The sequence below is a fragment of the Calliphora vicina genome, chromosome 2 (assembly GCF_958450345.1).
Source record: "Calliphora vicina chromosome 2, idCalVici1.1, whole genome shotgun sequence".
In the NCBI taxonomy this organism is placed as follows: domain Eukaryota; kingdom Metazoa; phylum Arthropoda; class Insecta; order Diptera; family Calliphoridae; genus Calliphora; species Calliphora vicina.
Window position 1 is genome coordinate 52,691,547 of NC_088781.1, and position 20,756 is coordinate 52,712,302.

A 20,756-nucleotide genomic window follows, 5' to 3' on the forward strand; every position below is an offset into this window, starting at 1 on the left:
GGTAAAAACATTTGAGAAATTGTTGATTTCCGAAATCAATAGAGGAATTTTCCATTAAAGTATAGAAATTTACGCAAAAAGTTTACTTAAATAATAAACAAGATTAAAAAAATATGTTTAGCAGCTAAAAAAAATATAAACTTATTTGTGTCTACTGTTTAGTCTGAGTGAAATCCTAGTGTAATTTTTTGTGGTGGCAAGACAATTGCATTGCGTCTGCTTCCATACACAAGCGGGCAAGCTGCCGCCAAACGTAGTTATTTTTTTTTTGTCTAATATACAGTTAAAGACAATTGGGTTACGAAATTTGTAAACAGTTAAACAATACAGCAGCACAAACATGGATCAAATGTTGAGTCCAGGGTTTTCCATACCCAGTATTGGAACACCTCTGCATCAGATGGACCCCGATCAACAGATAGTGGCCAATCCTGTGTACCATCCATCGGCTATGAATCAACAACACAATAATCATGATATGAACACTAATGGAGCACACAATCCAAATGTGTCGTCCAATAATATGTATGGTCATGATTTAAGTCACATTATGGGTGGAAATTCGCCGGCACCTGGCTCGAATACACCAAATATGGGACAACATCCTACATTGCCAGTACCTCATAAACAGATGCAATCATATCAACCCTCATATCAAAGCTCAATGGCGTCTACCATGGGAACACAAAATAATGTGAGTGGCGGGAGTACGGGAGCGGCACCGCAATCGCTAATGCAACCACAGACACCCCAAAGTCTTATGTCGCCCATGGTGCCGATGAGTGATAGAACTGATAATTTAAGCAATATACATCAAACTATGGGCCCGGCGACGCCAATGACACCCATGACTCCGGGTTCGGCGGATCCAGGAATTGTACCACAACTACAGTAAGTTGGGAAATAATTTTGTAATACATATAACTTGTTTAATGGTTGTTTTCTCTCTTTTTTTATTTTAGAAATATTGTTTCCACTGTTAATTTATGCTGTAAGCTGGATTTAAAAAAGATTGCTTTACATGCCCGTAATGCCGAATACAATCCCAAACGTTTTGCTGCGGTTATAATGCGTATTCGTGAACCTCGTACCACAGCTTTGATATTCTCCTCAGGTAAAATGGTGTGTACTGGGGCGAAGAGTGAAGATGATTCACGTTTGGCCGCCCGTAAATACGCCAGAATTATACAGAAATTGGGTTTTCCGGTAAGTGTTTAAAGAAAATTTTGATTAACTCCCTTTTTATTGTTTAATTTTCTAATCTACAGGCCAAATTCCTCGATTTTAAAATCCAAAATATGGTTGGCTCTTGTGATGTTAAATTTCCTATACGTTTGGAGGGTCTGGTACTTACCCATTGTAATTTCTCTTCGTATGAACCTGAACTGTTTCCTGGTCTTATCTATCGTATGGTACGTCCACGTATTGTCCTACTAATATTCGTTTCTGGCAAAGTTGTATTAACGGGAGCCAAAGTACGCGGAGAAATCTATGAGGCATTTGATAAGATATTTCCTATTTTGAAAAAGTTTAAGAAACAATCTTAACAAAATACGTTTGTTACAAATTGCTATTGTAGCAATACAAAAAAGAAGCTTTATTTCTTTTTAATAACTACACACATTAAATTAATTAAAAAGCCTTTAATTATGGATTTGTTTACACCATTTAATATCTTTATTATTTATCTTTAAATAGTTTTGTACTCTATTTCTTATTAATTTTCCATATTTTTTTTTTAAGTAGTTTAATTTAAGCATTGTTTTGGAATAAAACTTAGTTGTATAGTCGTATATTTTGTCATAATGCCTGCTCCCCCTCTTAAATCTTAAGGAATTTTGAAATAAGTTTATTAGTGAATAAAAAAACAAGATTTCGATTTTGTTCTTTTTTGTATAAAACACAGTTGTTTAATTTATTTATGTTTTATGTTGGGGGGTTGTACGGTTTTTGTTTTTCTATGAGAAAGGGGAATACAAAAGATTGGGATTTGGAACAGAGATATAGTTAGCTTAATAGTAATATTTTTATATTATTGTGTTGCTTTAGCCATCTCTTACAAGCACTGGGCCATGAGACCACCCAAATTGTCGAATTCAATTTTCTCTGTAATATTCTTGGTCTTGATTTTTTCATCTTGAGAAGCAACGATCACCAAATTGCCCTCACGCTTCCAGCCGTATTGCTTCATCCATTTGTCTACACTGGAATCTGTAAAAATAAATAAGAAGAGTTATTAAATTAATTAAACATATATTGGTAACTAAATGGTTTGCTAAATATTTTTTAAGTTTCGCAATATTTAAAGCCATAGGTTTCAAAATAACTTAATCGTTACTTGGATTCGTGTAGGGAACAGAGGGAATTATTAAATCAGCATTATTTTCCTTCAAAATGAATACATCAATATTTTTAAAGTTTTACAGACTTTTTTGTTTCAAACATTATTGTAGATCTAATTGGATACTCTATTCATATAACAGGTGGTTGCTCTGCTGGAGCACAACAAATCTATTTAAATTTAAAATTTTCGAGTTTGTTTATCGAAGGATATTCGGACACACTCTAATTTAGAAAACACAAGTTTTCAGGAGACCAAAAACACTTTATTTCGCTAATTCTTATGGAATATTAAATTCTTTTTTTGGCCTCTATGTTGCGGCCATATAATTTATTTTTAAAATTATTGACAAATTTGGACAATATTTATTTGTCGGTATTGAAAATGCATTAGAATATAAAGGTTTCAGATCAATATGACTTGTGTATTTATATATGAATATAGTCCCTGGATACGCTAAATACAGGCAGCCCAATCAACTCCCGCGGATTTTTTTTACTTTTTCCCATTTTTAATATTGAATTTGAATAGGAAAAAATGGGATAAGTGTATTTCAGATCAAATTAAGAAGAAACCCACTGAAATAAGTGCCTGATATATTGAGCGTAGAAAGATGGTAATGAATCAGAACTTGTTTGCTTTTGCAGCCATTGTAGACCTCAAAATCTAGGTACACGAAAAACAAAATCGTACAATGCCACATGAATAGAAGAGTGTAAACACTCATCACCCAACCACATTTTAAAACATTTGTAAAATAAGTATTTTTAGAAATTTGAATATAAATTTCTAAAAAACTAAACACCTTCTACTTACCCTCAATGCCACCCAACATTTCCTTCAACAAATCCCTCCTAATCGTCTGGAAAGTAATGTTCACAACATGGCACACAAATTTACGTATGGAATCATGGAAACCTTGAATGTGACGGAATATACTCTTGTTTACTTCGGCCCGCTGCCAGAACAAAGTGAAATCTGCACGCTCCAAAATATCAGCTAATTCGATAATGGTTTGCACGGTCTCATTCTTCATTTGTTGGGGCAACAACAAGCACTTGGCCATCACAAAGTCGGTATGTGGCAAACTGGTCAACGATTTCAACAAAATGGTATAGGTAATATCGAAATTCAACATATGAGGATTGAATTGATACAATTTTAATACTGCCAAATTAGCCTCCAAATCATAAGTGTTGTTTTTGGCCTGATCCTCGATATAGGCTTCCAAAGTTTTCAAATGGTCGGGATTGTATCTGTAAGGGTATCAAAAAAAAAAATTGGCAATTTATTTTTTTCTAGGTTATGTTTGGTGCCCTGCAAGCGTGTTAAGTTTTTTCCATTTTCTGGCACTTACCTTTCGATGCAGGCCAACATTTCCTGTATAGTTTGGCTTTGGCCATTCTCCATTGTAACCATATGGGGCATTTTCCGTTCAATTGTAGATTTTTTAAAACTTTTTCCACGAAAAACAAAGTAAAATTTGTTGAAAAAATATTTGTCGCAAAACAATACCACGAAAGTGACGTTTGCGAAGAGAAAGACAGAAGATGGTGTTGACAATATGCGTTAAATAGAAAAAACGCTTAAAGTTTAATGTAAAATGCAACTCTGGATGTAGTAGAGTGTTATGTTTAAATTTTATAAAAAAATTTGTTAAAAATTAATATTTATATAACAATATAAATCCATGTTTCTTAAATATGATAAAAAGGTGGAAATAAATCCAATATGTGTATATTATATCGAAATTTGGCACAAGTTACTTCTATTCACGAATTTAAATAAATAAATTATAACGCAGTAGGGTTCAAAATAAGAAGTCCGAATGATATATTTTCCTGTGTCAATTCATATTACCCTTCATCTTAATATTAAAAAACTATATTTGTAAAAACAAATTTATATTTTTAAGAAAACCATTTTTTATGTCAAAGTCAAGTATTTTGATTTTTAATGAAAAGTTTTCGAATAGCTATATAGTACATACAGGGTCATATTTAATGCTAAATTAAAGATTAAAGTCTGGGATATACACTTAATTTATCCAGATATTATTAGATTTTTCAGGTTTTCTTCAAAAAGTCTTCTTAAAAATATTTTTACTGAAATTGGCATATAGTCGATCCATGTAGATACGTATATAGCCGTGGCTATACTATATTTAATTTGCTTAGATATTTACATATTTGTTGTTTTTTTCTTTTTTTCCTAGTTTCAAAATACCTAATAGCGGTGTTTACACATTGTGAAAGTACCTTAAAAAATTGATGTCGTTAAATATATTCTTTCTTTGGGTATGTCCACTTTATTTTGTCTTATATTTTTTTCTATAACATTTTGTTAAAAATAATATTGAATTTATTTCCAAAACCAAATAAACTGTCATGAAATATCAAATAAAAAAAATAGCACAACAACAAAATATAGCATTTACAACATATGCAAGGTTTGCAGGGTAGTTTGCAACGAAGAGTGAATACCGCTAATATAAACAATTGTAGTTGGCAAATTTGTCTAAAGTGCGTTGAGTGTTTTCTTCTAACTAGAATTATTTTTCTTATTTTAAAACAAATAATAACACATAATTAAATATATTAATAAGATAAAATGTTATTTTTCAAGTGTATTAGATATATTGTGGATATTATTAAAATATGTAATGAAAGTGTTTGTGTCGTTATACTTTGTGGCGCTGTTTCAGAGTAACTGCTTCATATGAGCTTTTACGGTAAGTGTTTATGTTTATTATTTATCTTATTGTTATTTATCTTATTGCTATATTATTATATTTAATAAAAACAGACAGAAATTTATAAAATTTAAAAAATTCATTCAAGTCGAGCTCCATTTGTTTATCATCAGTGTTGGTATGTAACGTACAATATTGTTCTCAATGTTGACATAATGGGGGTCGAATTTTTAAACAAATTCCCTTACTGTTCTTTTAAAAACATCCCTTAATGCAAAAACGAAGCGTAAAATTAAACTCCATTATGTGTGAAGATAGATTTATTGTTTGCATTAATACGAATTTAATGTTTTTTTTATGTGTGTGTACAACTTAAAGATGGCATTGTTTGGGCAGTAGGTTTGACATCGGTTAAACTCCTGCTGTGTTACCACCTGGTGGGCGATTGTGGTTGGTTGTTGATATATTTTTCGTATGATTACCTATTTAAATAGCTTTGAATGGTTTCATAGAATGATTCAAATAAAATTTTTTTTTGGGTAAATTTATTTCGTTTTTGGTAATGTTACAGAAACATTTTATTTTGAAAATAGAAGTTGCACGAAAAATATCATGCATACTTTTTTGGGTAAATTTATTTCGGTTAGTTTTTGGTAACGTTGCAGAAATATTTTATTTTGAAAATAGAAGTCCGCACGGAAAATATCATGCAAACTTTAAGGCAATGGTTCTCAAAGGGGGGTCCGTTATAACATTGGGGGCCGCGAAGATTTGATTAATTTTCCAATATTAATTAGACAAACATAATTTTCTTATTGCTCAAAAAGGACTCCAAAAAATAAAAAAAGAGTTTTTAAAAAAATGGAAAAATTTCAGCAAAATATTAATGGACTACACAATAAAAGCCTTAATTGAAGGCAAAATTTGAATAAAAACAACTAGCAAATAATTTATCTTATTAGATATATTTGAAGGGGTGTGTATTATAGAAGTACACTTCCACTCGAACACCCATAGGATCCATTGTGATACCCTTATGAAATATAACCCGGTGTGAACTTAAAGTGAAAAGAAGAAATTAAATGGAAGAGAAAAAACAAAAGATAAAGATAATTAATGTGAAAAAACCTAGTTCAAGGAAAAATAAGAAAAAAGAACAGGTTATAAGTATATATGTACTGGGATGCACATAGTCCCGTTACCTAAAAATAGCCAGCCATATTCCCTTGATAAAGCCTAATAAATTACCTAGATCATATCTAGTTATATCCACCAGTTCATCATGGAATCTTTCCCCTAGCCATTTTTGCTAAGACCCTCTCGAGGACAGTTACACAGAATATGTTCCACTGTTTCCTCAATATCCTCGCATAACATACAGAAGGCCTGAGCGCCCATATCCGCTTAACCAATGAAGGCTCATATTGATCAGTGTCCGGTTATCACTCCTACCAAAAACCTGAGACTTTTCCTATTCAACCCAATTAGTATTCTGTTCGCCTTTTCATGAAACTTTGGCCAAATAGCGCTCTACACCATGCAATTCGTCCTACTAGGATCGTAGAGTCCTGGAATCTTTCGAAGTTCAACGTATAATAGTGATATATATGAGGCTTAACCACCCCGTCCCTACTAATATAGTCCAGATCCGTACCCAACACAATCTAATTGTGTATAGTTCTATTAATGTTCAGCACTATGTTCGAGTATACCATATAACATTTTAAAGCACTCAGTGCTGCCTGGCTATCTACATAAATTGTCACTACAGACCCCTCTTCAAGTACGTGACTTTCCATATCGTTACGATCTCTGACTGGAATTCGCCTCGCAGTCTGTAAGACACTTTGATGCCCTCATTATTACATAAACTCCGGCTCCCGTGACAGATTCCATTTTGTTTCCATCAGTGAAAACTTTATCCCCTTTAAACAGCTGTTCATATCCTACCCACTCGTCCCTACTTGGAAACACAATTGTAGGTGAAATACCGAATTCTAAAGACGTTACCATATCTTCTGAAATCCCAGTAGGGATGCTAGCCTGACCAATTAGACCTAGCAACAAAATCCTACCTGCTTTGGTCTTACCAGAGTAGACTCAGATAGTCTAAGCAAGTTCCTAGCAGCCACACTTGCCACATAGTCCTCAATTGGAAGTAAGGTAAGGATTATATATGCAATGCTGACTGAGGTGTGCTACCGATGGCAACAGTAATGCCGATGGAAGCACATCTCCGAACTTTACTGAGTATTTTCCCCTAACTACATGTTATCTTTGCATCTCACCAAACCGTGCAACCATAAGTAATAATGGGCCTTACAACCGATGTGTATATCCAGTTTACCATGCCGGGTCGTAGTCCTCATTCCTTACCAATAGAGTTCCTGCAGATGTAGTTGGCATTGAGACCCCTTTTAAGCCTTTCCTGAGTATCCTTCTTTCATGATAATTTGTTATCAAGGTAAGTTCCTAAATACTTAGCACCCTCTGATAAAGTCAGATCAACGCCATCTATTTCCGGCAAATTAAAACTCCCTATCCTATATTTCCTGGTAAAGAGCACTAACTCTATTTTCTACATTGCTCCTAAGATAAAGATTTATCAGTCGCTCAAAACTCTTCAACAGAAAAGACGACAGGCTCATATGTCTAAAATCCTTTGGCTTTGGTATCCAATAGGGAGTTTTAATTTGCCGGGAATAGATGGCGTTGACTTTATCAGAGGGTGCTAAGTATTTAGGAACTTACCTTGATAACAAATTATCATGAAAGAAGGATATAAAGAATACCTTTACCCCTTATACTAAGAGAATTCCTGGAGATAGCAGCTAATATAAAATAATGCGTCCTGTGGAATATTACATAGCATAGCCGAAAAACCCAGTCCGAACCTGGTGACTAATTTTTCCTCAATGTAAATAGAAATGTAACTGAGACCCGCTGGTGCAGTGTCCTTCTGGTCGTTTCTGTACAACCAGAAAAGTGTGTAAGAAGGGCGAGTGTCTCTGAGCTAGACTCCGTCAATGAGTTGTCGTCCTTTTGAATATAACCTATTCGCCGGAACCTGGACAACACATGATTACAACATACCCGAGTATGTTGTAATCATGTAAACATAAACATTTTAACATTAGTTGATAACAAAGCATTGATAGCTAATGCAGACTCTGTGTAAGACTCATTCTAAAATAACATAAAATATTCTTTAGATCCGAAATATTATTTATACAAATAACAGTTTGACCTTATGTTTAAATAATCAGCAGCATTGAGGAGTTTATAGAGAAGGAACTTTGGTGCCAAAATCCAGTACATTCTGTAGTAAAAGAATATCAGTTTCCAACGAGTTTCTTCTCTATGTTTTTTTCTACGGACGTACGTTACAGCTTTTCAAAAATGCTCCTATTGTTCTATTATACATATGTACTTACAACATACAAACATATTAGTAGGAAAGGGGTTAACATCTTACAATTCAATTATATTTGCTAATCCAAATAGCAAATATGAAAAACACACACAGGATCAATAATTGTAGCTATTTGTTAAACCTCAAATGAAATTATGAACATGCACACATTAAGCATAATGCGTTTGATGAAACCAAATGATTTTTGTGCAACGAAGCCAAACAAAACAATGTAAATTCTCACTTCCAAATTATAAGAAATAAACACATGAAATTAGAGAAAACAAGTAACCGAATTTAAAATTTTATTGATATGTACTTTATTATATAATAACAGTATTTTTTAACTAATCTTTCTTTTGGCTTTCCTTTTTATGACCCTTCTTTTTGTTGCTCTTTTTCTTCTCCTCATTGCCCCATTTCTTGTGTTCCTCTCCGTTTTCCTTGTGTTCATGTCCCTTTTTATAGTTCTTATGATCCTCATCTTGATGACCCTTTTTGTAGTGACTCTCGTGTTTCTTGTGTTTTTTCTTCTTACCCGCCTCATGTTCCTCCTTCTTATTGTGTTCACCCTCTTCTTTATCATGATGATTATGTTCCTTGCCATATTTCTTATGATGTCCACCTTTATCTTCGTCATCGTAGAATTTCTTTTCTTTGACATATTCATCTTTATGGAATTTCTTATGATGCTTCAATTCCTTGTGGCCATTTTTGTATTTCTTCTTGTGATGATCTTTGCCACCCTTTACATGCTTGCCATGTTCATGCTCTTCGCCATATTTTTCTTCTTCATTCTCGTCTGCTTTCTTTTTGCCACCTTTACTTTCATCATGATGTTTATGATCCTCCTCCTCATCATGCTTTTTATCATCTTCATCCCATTCTCCGTGCTCTTTGTGACCCTTTTCGTGTTTGTGTTTCTTTTCTTTATGTTCTTCCTCATTGTACTTTTTGCCTTCTTCTTCTTTTTCGTCGGAAGATTCTTCCTTGTGTTTTTTGGCCAACACTACACTGGAGAAGAGTAGAGTAAAAACCAAAAACACTTTCAGAGAGTGACGCATTTCTAACAACTACTAATTTCAATTGTTAAGTTTGTTGACTTTTATACTAAAAGTTGTAGCACGAATAAATGGAATTGATGTAACGTAACCAGATGACCACAATCGATTTGTGCTGTTGCCTCATTTAACATGGACAAATTGGATTATGAAAGTGTTAGTAGAGCATTTGTTATGGTTGATTGAGCTGCAGAGATTTATTATAAATGTTTGTTATGTGTATAAATAATATTTATTGTATCATGAATATTTTTCTTGTAAAAAGTATCTCTAAAATAGTTATTTCCGATGCAGTAATAAGTTGCTTTTACTAAGATCATGTGCCAAACTACACCTAAAAATTTTTGGCGGAATTTAAAATCCGTCTATTGGTACCCAACTTCTTGGATCTGTTTATTTTTTAAAAGCTCCTATACAATATCTCAATATTCCTGTTTACAAAAAACAGCTAAAGTTGTAACTTATTCTGGTCTTCGGCTAAGCGGAGAATAGTTTCTTTGGTTGAGGTTTTTAAAACTCAAATACGGGCAATATGTTGCCATTGTTGCAAATATCGTCGGAATAAAGAGTTCTCGAATAAAGATAAGCATTGGCCTCTGTGTGCGCAGCTTCGCGACGTTAAGGTTCCTTTCTGAGTCAGTAACTTTGTTTCTCTCTGCAGTCAAACTAGTGCAAACCCTGGAGTTCCAATGGAGTTTCCTTCATCTTCTTCTGAGACTTCCATAGGAATAATTCTCGAATGTTTTCTTGGCTATAGCACTTTCATCCATTCTTACATGTCATAGCCAACGTAGTATCTGTACTTTGATGGGCTTTACTATATCACATATAGCTAACATTTATACGAATCTGATATTCTCCACTAATTCGATTGGTTTATACTGGGTTGGCAGATATGAAATCGTCAAAAATAATACATCCACAAAAAAGGTAGTACAATTAAGAAAAAAGTACAATTGTTTTATTAAAAATTCGGTACATAGAAACAACAACTTATGTAGTTAAGAACTAAAACTCAGAGCAGGTGTACAGAAAATTCCTTACATAGAAAGATCACCTTATGTAGTTATGAACTAAAACTAAGAGCAAGTGTACTGAAAATTATTTTTAAATTAAATTAGCTTAATTTCAATTTGAAGTTTATTTGGTTTTTTGTTTCTAAAAGAGAGTGTGTAACGAATAATTTTCTTTCAGTTGAAAATTCTTCGAAACTAAGAAATTATCCACCTTTTAAAAAATCTTCCTTTTTTTTGCAAAAGCTTTTATGTATATTAACTTCTCTAAAATTTAATTTAAGTCATTCTAGAACTAGTAATGAAATCAAGTGCATTAAGAACGATGTTCTTCAAAACTCACGGTATCGCTCATCTCTAGTAGTCAGTCGTTGTTGCAGAGAGCTTCAAGATTTCAACGAACAACGCATATTTAAACTGTGCTGGATATCATGTCACAATAATATTGGTATTAATGAAACTGGGAAAGAATGCATAAACTTCGGCCTTGACTTTGGATACAAGACGCTAAGGGATAAATTCTAACGGATCTCAACATAAACAAGTTTCCTGGGCCAGATGGTATACCAGCACTGATCTTGAAGCAGTGTTCTACGACGCTAGCACGTTCTGTATGTTCCCAATAAGCATTTGTAGTGGAATTCAAGTTGAAAGCAAGTGTAATTCAAGCCTTGAATTATAGTCAAACAATTGAATTACAGTTGTATTACATTTTATTTCAATAGCATTCTCCAGTAAAAAGGAAACATAAATTCAAGTCATATGTTTTTTATTTGAAAAATAAATAAATTTTCAAATATTTTTCATGTCTAAAGTATTATTACATTTGCATTCAAGTCAAATTCCAACAAAATGTTCAAGTGCTTGAATTTTTGGGGCTTTGGTGCTTACTGGTTTGGAAGGTTGCTAATGTAATGCCAATTCCTAAAAAGAGAAAGGCTAACAACCCTGAAAATTATCGCCCAATAGCAATTTTTTCTGCACTTTACAAAGTTATGGAGAGTATGGTTTATCTTAAGAAATACTTAGAGTCCAACAATCTATTCAGCTACCGAAAGTCTGACTTTCGTAGAGGATGCTCTACGGAAGACTTGCTAGACTTCCTATCGGAAAAATTGTGTCGTTCCATTCACCGTTTTGGTGAAAGTAAAGTGGTGACTCTAGATATTTCTAGGCGTTTGATAGAGTGTGGAATGGTGCCATTCTATCAAAACTCATTGCTTTTGGTGTCGGTATTAACATTCTCGATTTATATCGAGCTTTCTCAGATATCGCAATTTACGAATTGTTGTAGATGGGATCTCATCAAACGAGTTCAAAATTAATTTAGGGGTAGCTCAAGGATCTAAACGACCTTCTACGTCAAACTTCCAACCCTATCTATTATTTTGCAGATGACAGTAACATTTGCCATTCATATTCATTCAATTACAGACCAAGCTTTCGGGATTGGGACAATGAGGCAAAACATGAATGTTACGCTTAACCAAGAAATTGTGACAATATCTGAATGGGGTTATGCGAACAGAGTCGACTTTAATGCACGCAAGACTCAATGTTGTATGTAATGTTGCTTCGTCTGTTTTTATGGGTGGTGTAAATATTAAAGAATCAGAAGATCTTGATGTTCTAGGCATGAGAATTCAGTGTGATGTTCGCTGGACAAAGCACATTTTTCAATTGTCGGTTTTCTTAGACGATGTAAAGGTATTTATAGACGGCAATACTGAGTATTAACACTTTTCAAATTTAAAATATTATTGAAATCATTCGGTATTTCAAGAAATCGTTTCGAAAAAACATTGTTTACACTATAGTATTACAAATATTTTATTTCTTTGTTGATTGATATTTTTCTGCAAACTTTATTTTTATTTTATATTTTATTGACATTTTTGTTTGCCTTAATTTGTATTTATAAATACATTGAAAATCTAATACAATTTTGTTTAGACGATGAAATTGAATTACGATACTTGAGTTTTTGACAAATATTAATACTCAGTATTGCCGTCTATAAATACCTTAAGAAATACTTCACTTCATCTGATCTCCTTACTATTTACACCACTTATGGAAAATGGAATACAATTCACATGTATGGGCCGGTGCTTCGAAGTCTATTTTGGAGTTACTCGACCGCGTACAGGAAAAGGCGAAGGTGCATATCGGTGACAGTAGGGTATCCAACTCTATTGATTCTCTGGAGCATCGTCGCAATGTGGGTTGTGTTTCACTGTTCTATCGATACTACAGTGGAAAGTGTTCTGATGTTCTGGTCGATTGGTCAGTAGATCGTACAACACACTACAGAGATAATTCGTTTTTTAGCCTTACCGTCCGTATGTGGAATAAGCTTCCTGTCGAAGTATTTTCTGTCCCTTTCAAAGTATGAAAATTCAAACCAAACATAACCAATGCCCACAAACATTACTCCCTCTATACTCCTTCCCATAACCTATTTTCCTAGCTCCAGCACAATGCATTGCATGAGTAGGGGAGTAGGGGACGATAAGGGATAAATTCAGACTCGACGGGAAGGGAATAAGGATGCATCTAGGTATTATTATAGGACATAATGATCTTAGATATTTCCAATGAAGATTTGAGTATGCTTGGATGATGAGGAAGAGGAGAACACCATTCACTTACTCTGTTAATGCCCTGCACTATCACGCAATTGGCTTTAATATTCTAGCTCTATTTTATTCAGAATCTAGTGGCTATACAAGGTCAAATACATACAACTTCCTAAACTTTTTTGAAACAATCGAAGGAAGCTATCAGTTTCAGAGCAGGTGTTCTGAAATACATACATTGATAATCTTTTAAGCCAAACCTAACCTTGTTCGCCCTTGAAGGAGAAAATAACTCTATAAAAGTTTTATGTTTAATACTCCACTCTGAACGTTGCCATTGTGCTTCTAGTATTTGCGTATCTGGAGGTGTAATCATCCCTTGTGTGGGTACTCGTACGTTTCTAACTACACCCAATCGAGTTATGTTAGAACCTCTAATCTAACGTATGTCCAGTATACTAACTTAATGACTTCAGTTCGCTACAACATAATGAATTTGATTCTCACGGATTACTCACGGAACACCAATGTTCCTAGGTACTGTTTCGTGCCATTGTGCCTCATTCCTTTATCGTTAGTTTAATCATGGAGGCTGAATGTACAGACCATAGTAGCAAAGAGTTTCTTCCTTTTTGGCATGGTTGGAGCAGCTTTGAAATTGAAAATGTATTGATAATATGTATTGATACTTCAACAACGTACAAAGTAATTACTTAAGTTAGAATATATAAATTGCGGTAAAATCCAATATTCTACCATCGAATGTGATACAATCCATAAATATAACTCATCCCTTTCACCATCATCGTATGTTATAGATTCTCTAAGTAGAACTATTTCATTATATACTTTAAACAAGCATTGTCATCTCATTTCAAAGATTATAATTGTTCATTTCTGTATCAAAGCAAAAGATACAATTACAGAATGGACTAAACAAAAAGCCATCCATTGTAGGTGCGTGCACTACATAATCCTCTAGGATTTAAGACTAAATAACGAGTTGAATTTTACACGGATTTGATTAACTAGCAAACAAGATTTCAATTAGCAACAAAATGATTTCAAAACATTCACCCTTTATTGTCTTACTTCCTTTTTCTTTTAAACTCTTTTTCTTGAATGTGTCTATTCAATGCAGTGCGACAGCAGTAGGAGCAACGACAGTAGCTTAATGTGAATGATCTTAAGCCACCCGCTTAAGTATATTGTTCACATATATAAATCTCTAGTTAAGACTAGACTGACTATACTTGCACCAGATTACAAGTGTCATTTTCTATTATTTTCTTCATAATTTTTTTTTTAACGAAAACAATAACAATTTAAATCCTTGTATCAACGACGTACGCCTTTTCATGGTTTGTATTGTTAATACTCGTATCATCACTATTATTATTTAGCCATTGTCTGCGTCTTCATCATCTGTCGAGGCGTTTCATTTAGTCTAAGGTGAGAATACAAATTGGTCTCTTTATGTTGGCAATTTAGTAAAGTCTTACTTACAACATGTTTATGTTGTTTAAAAAATAAAAGGCTCTTTTGGTGGTGTTTCAGCCTTTTTAACCAACCAACCATCCAACCAATTCATGCCAAATGTATGTGTGGAAAAAGTATGGTAGCAGTGCTGCTGTTGTCTGGGTATCAAAGTGGTATTTTTGTTTTGTTCTACATATTTGCTGGCTCATTGTTTTCTTTTAACGAAGTGTATAGATTCTTTTAAGAAAAAAAAAGAACAAAAACCAAAAGACTATCAAATCATATGTATTCATGTATGTGTAGACACATATAGATCGAGTTGAGAGAATCTCATGAACAATTGTCTGTTCCCCTCCATAAAAGTAACCGGGACCTAATGGAATTTACGCATATTCTGCATAGTGAAAGGCATGTTATCTGCCGTCACAATATAATCAGACTTTGATTCTCTTCCTTAACTATTTTCCAATTTGCTGAAGAATGGCCTAACTAAAGGATTACTTAACGTAACTGCTCTACATACCTCTACACTGAGAAACTCATGAATCATTTTGTAATAGAAATACTACATCGAGAGTCAGTCGTTGTCGCAGATATCTACAATTGCTACAGAACTGCGTACTCTCCAACAGTGCGAAATATTTATTTAGGCATTATTTTGGTCTCTAAACTATCATGGAGATTGAACATACAATTCATGTTTAATACAGCCAATATTTCCAATGAGTTATTCAAATGGATCTATACCGATTTCAGCGATCTATTTATATGTATGCCATAATTGAACAGAGTTAAACTGACATTTTCGATTAGATATGTCCTGGAAACATAATATTCCGGCCATGGCAGCAATGTATGTCTGCAGGAAAGCCATTGTCATGAGATGGGGAATCAGAGCTAGAAATGTAAACTAGCTATTGGATGCAGTTACTGAGGGAAAGCGCTAGACAAGGCCTCTAACTACACTCTCATTAAGGTAATCTTAAGGAGAATTGCAATCCTGATAACAGAAGACCTGCGAATAACTCCGGCAAGGACATCAAACGCCAGGACAGCAATATGTGGATGTCTGCAGGGAAGCTATAGGCATGAGATGGGAACACATAGCTAAAAATGTCTATTTGATGCGATTACTAGAGCGATACTATGCTATGGGGACTCTGTCCAGTGAAAAGCACTAGACAAATTCAGGAACGGCACCACTTTTGAGAGAGTATTTAGGAGAATTTCAATTATGATGCACAACTCCGACGAATTCGCGCTTTATAATACTAAACTGGATTCCGGTTGATCTAATAGTGGCTTTGAATTTAACTTTAAGGCTTATCGCAATCGCCGGGAGTGTACAAAATCTTGGCCACATTGACTTTCAGTTTCTCAATACCGAATGACAAGGGATTAGCGGAGTTCCTCTCCTCTGATACAAATCTCTTTAGGACCTCAAATTTGTGTAGTATTGTTCAGGCTAAAGGGCAGCTATCTGCCTTAAATATAACAAAATATTGCGAAGAGATATTCTTATATATACTGACAGCTTAACTGCTATAAAATCCTGAAGGGCTTGTACTAGAGTTGTCAATTACTCGATTTGTATTTTAATCGAATAAAAGTTGATTATTTTTCATTGGGAGTTTGACATAAAAATGCGGAAGTTTTTAAAATTTTTAGCTTTTATTTTGAAACATTTGTATAACATCAATTTTTTGCCATTGTTAGCTATAATATTTTCCCAACTTTCTGGCAATATATGGATTCCGAGTCAAAAGAACTGCTCAAATTTTGAGGCCAAAACGAATCAAGCCAATTTCGGAGTGTATCCCAGAGAGAGCGTTCTGCATCGATCGAAAGAAATAGTATTCGGACGGAGCAAGGTGCTCGCTTCAAACGAATCAGTTGCGTTCGTTCCCTGTGATGGTCTGGCCAGATTTCAGCAGCTCATAATAGAGGATCCTTTTGGTTCCACCAAATACAGATCATTACCTTAGCGCCATGGATATTTTTGCGTTGGTATCGTTTCGGCTACGATCTCTTACACTTCGGGTTATCGTAATGGATCCATTTTTCATCGAAAGTAATGATTCAGACGTAAAAAATTTACATTCAAGGTCTCTCAGCTTGAATTCGTATGGTACCCAATTTCCCTGCTTTTGGATGAATCCTGCTGCTTGCAAACGTTTTGAAATTGCAGATTGAGTAGCTCCCAATGATTTTGCAAGCTCTTGTTGAGTTTGAAAACAATCTTCACGGAGTCATGCCTTCAATTCTTGGTCTTCAAACTTTTTCTTTCGTGTCAAAATCACCCCTTCTGAACCGAACAAACTAAAAGCTTTGGTGAGCAATCGGTGTGCTTCAGCGGTACTTTTGTTCAAATTAAAGAATTAAAGTAAAACTTCCCACATATGACGTTTTCGTTTACACTATAATGTTCAATAACTAAGTAGGAATAATTGACAGATATGTACTCTTCAAAATGACATATGGGCATTTCTTGGGGTCACGAACGTACGTTCGTACGCGTTTGATGCCCAAAGAATATAGAAAACAAAACTTTTCCTAGCATGTTTTTTTTGCGATTCGATAGCATTTTGGTAGCTCTATGTTCAGTGCAAAATATGGATTTCATCGAGTTTAAGTTTTCATAATGATAGTTATAAAGTTGTGGTAACGAACGTACGCAAAATACAAGTCAACTTTTTGGCTGACAGTAGTGAAATGTAAAAATCTGCGAAATGGAATGGAATATTGAAAAGCGATTAATTTATTTTAAAAGTGTATTAATGTAGGTCTCTATCCGGTATTTACACAATAAAATATCTATATTGTTTTTTGTTTTATTCGCTTAAGTAGCGGTCACGAACGTACGGGTAGCGAACGTACGATTTTTCCATATGTTTTTTTTATTATGATCACCATGCATTTTCCCATAAATATCTTCAAATTTCCTTAAGAAATAAGTAAGAAAGTATCGCCGGTCAAACCCGACCATATAACACCCTACACTAAGTAAAATTTTTCTTTAAAAATTCAATAATTTATATTCGAGAGTGATTTTCGAAGTGGACCTTCTATGGGAGCTATGACCAATTATTGACCGATCACCATGAAATTAGGTCGTAGTTTACGTCTATAAAAAAGTTATTTATATGGAATTTTATGTGTATTACGGTTTTACGAAAGAGGGTTTTATATGGGAGCTATGACTAATTATGGACCGATCATAATAAAAAAACTTTGTTATTCGCTATAGCGAAACTTGTCTAGATTCCTACATAAATTAAACATTTATGACCGATAAAGTCCAATTTCGGAGGTCATTTGTATGGGGGCTAGGTGAAATAATGAACCGATTTCGGCCATTTTCAATAGGTTTCGTCAGTGGGCTGAAAATATTATATAAGGAGTGAGATCGAAAAATTCTTAACATACATATATGTTTATAAAAAAGAAACCACTAAACTTACAGCTTTAATTTTTTTTTTATTTGATTGAAATTATTATTACAATTTACAAAAAAAATTATTTTTATAGTTTTAATCACTAGTGATGAAATTTTGAACCTTTTTCGGAAACCCTTCCATTAACGTTTTTATAGTGCTTTCTGTCACTTTGCTCGAACATGTAGTCCATCTCCGTTTAAAATCTACCACACTTTTGGACACCTTTTTTGTACTCTTCAATTCTCTTTTAACAAGAGCCCAATATCTCTCCACTGGCCTTAGCTCCGGGCAGTTTGGAGGATTTGCCTCTCTTGGTACAAATACCACATTATTGTTCTTGTACCACTCAAGGGCTTGTTTGCCATAGTGACAGGATGCCAAGTCAGGCCAAAAATAAGTGGACACATTATGAAGTCTTATGAATGGAAGCAGCCTTTTTTGTAAACATTCCTTGATGTAAATTTCGGTATTTATAGAGCCCGTTGTAACAAATGAGTGGCTTCTTTTGCCGCAACTGCATATTGCTTGCCATACCAAGAACTTTCTGGGAAATTTTGTCTGCTTTTGGGTCCTAAACTTTTCTTCAACATTCCCTCGAGCATCAGCAACATAAAATTTTTGACCTGGAAGTTGCGAAAAATCTGCCAGAACATACGTTTCGTCATCCATTATGCAGCAAGAATATTTTTTTATAAAACTTGACTTCAATTTCCGTGCTCTGTTTTTGGCCTCTAAATTTTTAGTAGCGTTCCTGTCAGGAACTTTTTGAGCCTTGTATGTTTTTAAACCTGCATTAGCTTTAACTTTTCGTACCAAATAGTCCGAGCACTGAGCTAACCGGGCTGCTTTCCTACCGGATGTGTTGGGAGCTCTTTTGAAAATGCGTTCTATTTTTTTGGCTTTAGAAACATCATGTGGACCATTCCTTCTACCTGAACCAGGTTTTCTATCAACTGACAAGTTCTCCCGGTACTGTTTAATAACATTGGAAACAGTTTGACGGCAGACCTTTGTATGCTTGGCCAACTTTTTGTAAGACCAAGTTGGGTTTTGTTGAAAATATTTAATAATTTCAGTACGCACTTTTTTCTGGTCACTCATTTTAATCAGATTAACAAAAAAATTAATATAATTGACATTACACATAATAACTGACATGTTTTTCAAAGGTAACTTGATCAAAAAAAAATTCAAATAATACTTGGGTTAAAAAATGTAATGAAAAACGTGTGTTAAGAATTTTTCGATCTCACTCCTTAATTACCAAATTATATCGAAATATCTTCAATAAAACACGATGATTATCAACATTTTATTTTTCGATCCTTTTTGAATAATTGTAGGAAATGCCCATATAAGTTATTATATTGTAAATCCCGCATTTTTAAATCATAATCCCAATATATATCTCAATGCCATAGGATATATCTGGTACTCTTCAATACAATACAGTGGTTTTGATCGCAAAAATAATTTAGTTTTGATTACAAAACAATATATGTATGTAAGAATCATTGAAGGAAGAAAAGCTTTCAGAGAATTAAATTTCTAATTGTCCTTGGAATACAGGGTAAAAAAAGTTTGTCAAATTTTGACCAATTGGTTTGTTCCGACATAAATTTTATTCATTTCCCTATTTAAAATTATAAGTAAATAAAAACATTTAATTAAACATATGAATACTCTTACCTGTGTATGTGTAATTAATATGAAAAGTTAATAATTATATCAAAATACATAAATATTTACATACATACATACAATATGCATATTATTAATGTATTGAATGTATGAGTGAGAATATACACAAACTTAAAAACCAATTAATCATATTTATTGTATGTACAACAATGACACCAGTTTAAATATTGTTGAAATACACTCGAATATGTTAATTTGTTTTTAATATACTACATACATTTATAAATATTAAAAAACATAACGATGGACAGTTTGTGTTATTAAAAATTTAAATATTGTATAATACAAAATTTGTTAATTGCATTTTTCACATGAACACCTCTATATATTTTTTAAACACATACAAATGTGTGAAATACATATATACACATACATATAAACAAGTGCATGTATAAATGTATGTGTGTATATTTTTTGTTCGAAATATTTTTAATAATCTTTTATAGCCAGGTAAATGGTGTTTTTTTAAGCCCGATAGATCTTAGGAAAGGATTAACTGTCATACTGCGCTCACTTTTTGACATATAGATTGACGCTTCAACAGCGCTACCAAATTATCCAAATTTACTTTAAAATCAGCCATCGATTCGCTCAACTTATAGACGACTGTTTTATCGCAAAATTGTGTTCAGCGATGAGGCTCATTTTTGGCTTAAAGGGTTTGTTAACAAATAAAATCCTACAGACTCAATTACATCTAGAACAATTCGGCTGTGCCGAATCTTATATACCCTTCACCAAATTATACAAATACAAATTTTAAATATTTTTAGGTAAACAAAATTTATTCTTTTTCCAAAGTTGATTTTTAATTTTTTGGAAAAAAATTATTTTTCGAATTATTTAATTTTTTAAAATTAAATTTTTTTTTTTTTTAAATTTATTTTTCTTAAATTTGAAAAAAAAATTTTTGTTTTTTCGGTTAAAAAATATTTTTTTCCGATTTTGACCCATTGTAGGTCCAAATTACTATGGTCTTATATACGTCGTTGTAAAGGTCTTTGAAATATCTATCATTAGATATCCATATTGTCTATATTA

General features: G+C 33.4%; 3 protein-coding genes across 3 annotated transcripts; 1 reads left to right on the plus strand and 2 right to left on the minus strand.

Moving 5' to 3' along the window:
* Nucleotides 1-8: 8 nt before the first annotated feature.
* Tbp (TATA binding protein) lies at nt 9-1,614 on the plus strand. Its single transcript, XM_065501215.1, has 3 exons — nt 9-891; nt 963-1,206; nt 1,269-1,614. Exons 1-3 carry the CDS (start codon nt 341-343, stop codon nt 1,545-1,547), a joined length of 1,074 nt encoding a protein of 357 aa, XP_065357287.1. The 5' UTR covers nt 9-340; the 3' UTR covers nt 1,548-1,614.
* A 265-nt stretch (nt 1,615-1,879) lies between these two features.
* eIF3k (eukaryotic translation initiation factor 3 subunit k) lies at nt 1,880-3,887 on the minus strand. The gene is made up of 3 exons (XM_065501216.1): nt 3,699-3,887; nt 3,158-3,597; nt 1,880-2,211 (listed from the first exon to the last, which is right to left on the minus strand). Exons 1-3 carry the CDS (start codon nt 3,767-3,769, stop codon nt 2,057-2,059), a joined length of 666 nt encoding a protein of 221 aa, XP_065357288.1. The 5' UTR covers nt 3,770-3,887; the 3' UTR covers nt 1,880-2,056.
* Nucleotides 3,888-8,792: 4,905 nt separating this feature from the next.
* LOC135950448 (glutamic acid-rich protein) lies at nt 8,793-9,509 on the minus strand. Its single transcript, XM_065499992.1, has one exon. It carries the CDS (start codon nt 9,507-9,509, stop codon nt 8,793-8,795), a length of 717 nt encoding a protein of 238 aa, XP_065356064.1.
* Nucleotides 9,510-20,756: the final 11,247 nt, after the last annotated feature.